The sequence below is a fragment of the Lactuca saligna genome, chromosome 7, assembly GCF_052625555.1.
Source record: "Lactuca saligna cultivar CGN05327 chromosome 7, ASM5262555v1, whole genome shotgun sequence".
Classification (NCBI taxonomy): domain Eukaryota; kingdom Viridiplantae; phylum Streptophyta; class Magnoliopsida; order Asterales; family Asteraceae; genus Lactuca; species Lactuca saligna.
In genome coordinates this window covers 8,255,475-8,263,486 of record NC_136423.1, presented here as the reverse complement: position 1 = coordinate 8,263,486, position 8,012 = coordinate 8,255,475, and the positions used below count along the sequence as shown (strand labels likewise).

General features: G+C 32.6%; 1 protein-coding gene across 1 annotated transcript; it reads left to right on the top strand.

The window, feature by feature from the left end:
- Positions 1 to 2,646, top strand: LOC145004578 (phosphatidate cytidylyltransferase 4, chloroplastic-like). The gene is made up of 7 exons (XM_078963521.1): positions 1 to 464; positions 789 to 1,075; positions 1,152 to 1,342; positions 1,430 to 1,554; positions 1,959 to 2,092; positions 2,171 to 2,286; positions 2,460 to 2,646. Exons 1-7 carry the CDS (start codon positions 132 to 134, stop codon positions 2,549 to 2,551), a joined length of 1,278 nt encoding a protein of 425 aa, XP_078819647.1. The 5' UTR covers positions 1 to 131; the 3' UTR covers positions 2,552 to 2,646.
- The last annotated feature ends 5,366 nt before the right edge of the window (positions 2,647 to 8,012 follow it).

Here is an 8,012-nt window from a genome sequence, read left to right as displayed (position 1 = left end):
GGCCACCTGGATACTATGCACACAGCCACTTGCATATCGTTTCCTCGCAGCTATCGTCATCCCCAATCCCAATTTCAATTCCTTCGTCCTCTCGATAATATCGCTTCAGATATGGATTGATTATCCTCCGGATGACTGCGGCACCATCTTTAATGGCGTCTTCTTCTCCATATTGCGTCAAAATCGATACATTACTCAGTAGCAGCAGCAGCGAATTCAATCCAATTTCAGTTGCGTCTTCCTTTCGCGCTTGCCGTTTTCGCCGCTGTCTCTCTAAAAACCTAATTTCATGCCGACCTTCTGCGAAGCTTAAATTGAACTTCTTTGATTCGTCGAAAGGGAGAGGGTTTTTGCAAATTCAAAATGGTGGATTTGGAATTCATTACAACTCATCCAAGATTTTCACTCAGACTTTAGTGGCCAGAGCCGACGCCAACCAGACTGAAGACGAGGAACCCGTTGAGGTAAGGTCTAACGCGTATGAATTCTCATAAACAATCGGTGTCACGAATTGTTATCTAGAAGCTGAATTTTACTTTTAATTGCTGGTATTCATGTGCATTGTTTGTGGGACTATATTTAGGGGAAACAAAGTATATACCTTGTATGAAGTTAATGATGTGAACGCCCGGGCATGGTTTAAATAGCCATCAGATTTTAGACTAAATCTGAATCCACTTGCAACAAATTGGAACATGGGAACATATTTACCATATTTTCTTGATTTCTTCATCTGGATAAATTCTAAATCCAGTCACTTTATAGACACTGAGAACGAATATGTGCAGGTTAATGAAGACCACACAAACGTTCGGGAGTTACTCCAACAACAGAAATCAAGTCAATTAGCAAAACGGGTGATCTTCGGAATCGGAATCGGTGTTTCCGCCGGTGGAATCGTACTAGCAGGAGGATGGGTATTCTCCATAGCGTTAGCTGCTGCTGTTTTCGCTGGTTCAAGAGAATACTTTGAACTTGTCAGAAGCCATGGAATTGCTTCCGGAATGACTCCCCCACCTCGTTATCTCTCCCGAGTTTGCTCAGTCATCTGTGCTCTCCTTCCCTTATTCACTCTGTAAAATTAATCCCCCACATATTTTACATAACAACATCATCTTCTTTCCATAATCATTACATATTCTTATTTTCAGATACAAGGGTCAAATTGATGTTTCTGTGACATCAGCAGCCTTTATTGTTGCTATGGCATTACTCTTACAAAGAGGAAACCCTCGTTTTTCTCAACTTAGTAGTACGATGTTTGGGTTGTTTTATTGTGGATATCTTCCGTCTTTTTGGGTCAAACTTAGATGTCGTTTGACTGCACCTGCCTTAAATTCTGGTAAGCTTTTTTTAATTCCTTATTATTATTTTTTTATAATGTGATTTTGGTTATGATGTTTACTAATTTGAGTTGTATCTTCAAGAGGAGTGGGAGCTACATGGCCAATACTTTTAGGTGGTCAGGCTCATTGGACTGTTGGTCTTGTGGCCACATTGATATCTATCAGCAGTGTAATTGCAGCAGATTCATTTGCTTTTGCTGGTGGAAAGGTATATATTATCTTGACTTTGACTTTCTTCATTTATTTAAGTTGACATCATTATGTTGTTTGATATGGGTGAAGGTGATCTCCCTAAAGTCAATGGCAAGTTCTTAGTAATGGAATGAGACAATATCATTCCATATTTCTATTGTCATGTTTGGTTATCAAGGAAGAATTAGAATAAACCATTAATCCATATTGTTTGGTAGATTTAAAGTCACCGATGAATAGAATATAAGTAATAGACATTGACAAAAAAAAAAAAAAAAAAAAATACCCCTGTAACAAAAAACAATTACGTAACCTATATTTTCTTCAACAAATTTCCTTCACCACTGATTCATCTATTCCAAAATATCTTCAAAAGTAAGTTAGTAATTATGACACCAACGTTTTTGAGTTTCATTCCAGGCATTTGGTCGGACCCCACTTACGAGTATCAGTCCCAAGAAAACATGGGAAGGAGCTCTTGCAGGTTTAACAGGTTGCATAGCCACTTGTGTATTCTTATCAAAAATTCTTTCTTGGCCTACTTCTACACTCGGGTACACTTTTACTTTTAAATCTTGTCATATTCAGTCCTTCAAACTTTCTCAATATGTATTTTTTTTTTTGTTTTTCAGTGCAATCGGGTTCGGTTTCCTCAACTTCTTTGGGTCTCTCTTTGGTGACCTCCTTGAGTCCATGATCAAGAGAGATGCTGGTGTCAAAGATTCAGGCTCCCTCATTCCCGGCCATGGTAATTTCTTTTTTCTTTAACATGGGTAAAAAGGTCATTTTACAAGTGACTAAATCCACAGAACCTAAGGACCGACAACTTCAGAAAGATTTAAAGAATCGGACCAAACTTGGGATTTTGAGTAGAGGACAGGGACCAAATGTGTAATTTTAGTCTTGTGATATTTGGTGCAGGTGGAATACTTGACAGGGTGGATAGTTACGTTTTTACGGGTGCATTAGCGTATGCTTTTGTCCGGAACTTACTCCCGCTTTATGGAGTTTAATATTTTTTTTTACAGAGTTTAAGGTTAATGTTTAGATAGATAGTATGGACTTTGTATTCCAAGTGATAATAATTTATTATAATTGATTTTCTAAATTTCAAATGAAAAAAAAAAAAAAAAACTATACAAATGGGTTTTAATTTATAATTTTATATGTAGCTTAGTTTGGTTTTTGGGAAATGCCATTTTATTGATACATCATGGCCCAAGAACAAGGAAAAATAAGTATTGGGCTTCCATTTTTCCATAAGGTTTTGCAATTTATTCGCTTCTAGATTGATCCAGATACTTTCGAGAGTCTTTATAACTTTCATAGAGGCTTTGAAAAGCGAGAAACAATAGATCCATAGAATGCCCAAAACCACCTTGCAAAGGCATAGCCCTTTGATTCGAGAGCTTAGAAAAAAAGAATATCTCGACATGGGGAAACTACATTTGTGATTGGTTATTCTTAAAAGAATCTCAACTTATGATCTTTTAAGATATTATCATTAAAATGGAATAAGTAAATATAAATGCCATGAAATCAAATGTTTAAAGATTTAAATGTTATAATTTTAAAAGCGTTGATGATTTTAGTGTTACCGGTCATGCAGTGTAATTTGAAGTAACACGAATTTAAATTGGGGATTTAAAGTGTGATCTACTATAATTTAGGCGTTATAGAATGCAAGCATGTGTATAAGATGAGTTTGATCCTCAACAAATAAAAAAACTAAGGTTAAAGGGTGTGTCTTATTGCAAGGTCTAACATGTTTAGAATTTTGGACTTTGAATCCAATGAAAGATCATAGAATAAAATAAAATTGAAGAAATCGACAAGTTTAGGTCTCTCAGGGACTAACAATCAAGTTGTCTTGCAACCAGAACCGATTCAAGTGGATTTGAGACCCAGAACATGAGATTGTGTTTCCCACTACCTATGACAACTTAATACCAAAACCTTTTTATTTTTAAAATAGTATAAATAGATACATAAAAATGGGTTCCAAAAATATGAAGCTTCAATATCATCGTCTATGCTGTCTTACCATCTCATATAACCTTGCTTGCAACCCAAGTTGTTGAGTATTAGCCAAGTTGTCTCACAACCCAAAATTATTGGCAAGAGCCAAGTTGTGGCATCTTTGGGACACAACTCGAGTTGCATAATATTTTTTTTCTAGAAATTATTTTCTAATTATAAATTTCGTAATTTTGGTTTATTTTATATAGAATTTTTGGATAGATGAGTATATATACTCATATTTGGTTATGTAGAACTCTTAACAAAATCTAAGAAACCTTCTAGTCTTTACAAACATTGTTTTCTGTTTTGTGCATGAAATAAAAACTGTTCCTAAAGGATGGTTTTATTGAATTTCTTAATAACCTATATATATGAAAGAATATTAATATAGAAAGTGAAATAATTCGTGAGAAATCCATATTCTTAATTATCAAAAACTATTTTCCAAAAACAAAAAACACAAATATCATCGTCCATGCATGGTGTTTATGTGAGTTGGGGGAGACCATTTATGTGGGTCTACAAAAGCATGAATCGTGAAGGCTTATTTTTGGGCATTTTAAGAAAATAAACTAAAATATGTGTGGGTAGGAAAGAAAGCGTTGTTTTCAAGCTCACTTTAATCAAAAATCACACAAATATCCAATATTCTCCCTTCCATAATAAATAAATTTAATCTCATAAAAATACCATTTACAAGTATTTTTATAAAATTTTAAATAGTTATAAACCCATACACTTTATCCTCAGATGATGTACACATAACCCGATCTCACCCACGTACCATGAGGTAACATATATCTAAGGACTTCAATATTATAAATTTATAACTGTCTTTTTATAAGTCATTACAAAGAAAATAGTATATTCAATTAAATTTACTTTAATTGAAAACCCAAAGTAGGCAACAGTGCTTGCAACTTTTGTTGAACACGCACACCCATGTAGATATATTGCTAGACCTTTTTTTTCATATGAACTTTTTATTACTTTATTTCGGCCATGCATCTATAGATATGCCTATAATATATATATATATATATATATATATATATATATATATATATATATATATATATATATATATATATATATATATATATATATATATATATATATATATATATATATTAATCAATTATTTTAATTAAATTATTAAATAAGAGGTATTTTTTTAGTTATATAAAATTATAATCGTTGATTTAAATAAACATGTAAAATTATATCACCTTATAATTTGTATTAATATTATTTTAATTTTTTTTCTAATTTTATTTTAATTTAATATAATTAGATTGAGAAATTTAAAATGAATCAAATAATTGACAAATGTCATATCATTAATTAACAAGTCTAAATGGGTGATACATATCAAAAGAGAATAAACTTATTCTTTTCGGAACAATGCTTTTATTATAATATATATATATATATATATATATATATATATATATATATATATATATATATATATATATTAGTCTTCATATTCTAATGTTCTAAAATAATAATTTAACGTATTTTACATTGAAATATTCTAAAACATATAATGTTAGAATATATTGCATATTCTATTTTTATGAACAATAGAATATTTGAATATTTCAATGAAAAAAAAAATTTGATCTTACGGTCTCACAAAATTATGTCTGTATCAAATGGATTTCTTGAATCGCGTATGCAGGATTATACTAAATACACATATTTTCTCACACACACACACACACACATATATCTATATATATATATATATATATATATATATATATATATATATATATATATATATATATATATAATAGCATCCTATTTATACCAAATACACATACTTTCACACATATACGATATACCACATATACACCAAATACACATACTTTCACACATATACGATATACCACATATACACCAAATACACATACTTCCATACATATACATCGAATACATATACTTTCACATACATATACCGCATATACAGCAAATACAAATACATTTACATACATACATAATAGCATCATACTTATACCAAATAGATGTACTTTCATACACATTAACTAAATGCATATATTTTCACATACATACACCAAACACATATAGATTCACATAAATATGTCAAATATAGACACGTATGCCAAATTTCACATAATTTATAAAAATACACATATTTTGCAATTAATCTCTAAATTCACTGTAAATAGAACATGTGGTGCGGAAATCAACAGATGGTGCAGTGGTAGCGGTATTCGTCGGCAGTGACAACAACAGTCGTCGATAAAGCAGGAAATCAAAAATTAAGAATGAATTTTTGTTGCAATTAATCACTATTATAAGTTGAAAATCGATGTTACAAAAGAAAGAGAAATGGGTAGCAGATGCCCTACCGTTGTCGGAAATGCCCTATAGTCGTCGGAGAGACGTTAAAGGTGTCGTCGGTATCTCTTTTTCCCTGTCGGAATCTCACAGTAGGGAAGAAAAAATGTGGCCTAAATCCTTGCGAGTTGTCGAAAAAATACGGAAGAAAAAAACGAGAACAAGTATGGAGGAGATCAGAAGCAGAAAGCGAAAAGAGAGGCGTCAAGTTTTGGTTATCTGCGTAAAGCAATACCAGCGAAACCTTTACTGGTGACGCCAAAACCTTTAACGGCGACTCCAATCAATTGTGGCGACAACTATGGAGGGAATTATTATCGTGTATCTTTTTCGACTTTTAGCGGCGACAAAGATCGTCAGTATTGATGTCACCGTTATTGGGTTTAGGCGAAACGGAGTCCTAGTTGGATTAGAATATCAATCGGACGGTTGGGATTGCCAAAAAAGGTTCACGTAGATTCGGTCCCCAAGGCATTACTGGCGACCATTTACCAGCGACTCAAGCTGAAGTCATCGCTAAAAGTCTCTATTGTCGGTAAAGGTGTCGTCGGCAAAGACATGATTTCTTGTAGTGTAACTATGTTATGAAGGAATAACAATCCTTACATTCTAACATACAGGATCCCTAGCTAACGGTCTTAGCGACGATTGATTTCGTCACCAAACATCTAGTTTTAAAATCCAATTATTTGTTCTCGTTTAAAACAAATTGAAGCTAACTAGTGAAAGATGAAGTATCTTTTAATAACTTCTATTTTTGTTATCGAAATGTATATCTGAGTTGAAATAAATGTAACAAAACCCTTCCAGCAGTGATGGTTAATTATAGATCACTTTGGGAGTGTTCCATGTCAAATAAAGTAAAGGGGCTTATTTAACTCTTCGATATATGTATTCTATCAAAGTTTCGTTATTAGTAGTCTTTTTAGGTAACAAGTCTATAAAGTTTACATAAAATTACGTAGTTTTAATTGCTTTCCCCTAATAATTTACCCTATATTATAAACATGGAGACATGGGCTACTGCATGGTGTATCTTTCTTGCAAGGCAAAATGGATACCAACAAATCTTAGTCTTCAATATTTTACTGACCTAAACTGCACCACATAATCCCCTGACTCTTTGGAGGCTTCTCCATGACAAAAGTTGTAAACCCCACCCCGAAAAGTTGATTATAATTATACTTTTCATAAAAGGGTGATTTTCTCTAGGGTTTGTAAAAAAGTTTCTTGCTTTTTTGTGGGCTTTCAGTATAATGCATTGTAGAAGATGCCTTGATGCTCTCTTTCTATGAGAAAAAAAAAGTCACTACTTTTCTTTGAATAAATCTTGATATCAAGAACCCTGTTGTTAAGTTAGAACGACTTGTACGTCAAGCGTAAAGATTTGCACTACATTTTTCAACATGGGAGCTCGGTTTAGTTATGTAGAAAGTGATAAAATTGACTCGGTAATACATTTTCTTGAATTTTTTTTTTTTTTTTTTTTTTGGGGGGGGGGGGGGGGGGGGGGGGGGGGGGGGGGAAGGGTGAAGAAAAAGCCTCTTTTCATTTATCAAAAAATAAATTGAATTAAAAGAAAGGTTCTTTCACTATTCCTTTATTGCTTTTACTTTCTTTTTCCTTTGTTCAAGTTCCATTTGGCAGGCCAAACTTTTTAAACAACAAGCAAATAAAGCATTGGAATACACCCCCACAACATTTTAAACTAAAGAAGACAAATACATGCATGATATTGGTTTATAGACTCTTGTGAAGGCTACATGGAAAACTAGGGATATGTAGGTTATCTAATTGACTGTTTAATCAATAAAAAAGTCTAGTTTGATGTCACATTTGGGTGTTCTCCCTCGTGTTTATCTAAATGATTTAATCTCTTTATTTTGCATATATCAGTTTCCTTAATTAATTCATAGTACGTGAAAAGCAAGAAATCTTGATACAAATACCCTAACGATTGAAGGTCTTTTTTTTATGTTGTATGCCAATTATTAATTTATATACAGGTTAGATTTTGAAGATTTTTATTTGCAAGTTAGGTGGAATGGCTCTTGAGTGGATAAAGGGGGAAAGAAGAAAGAAACA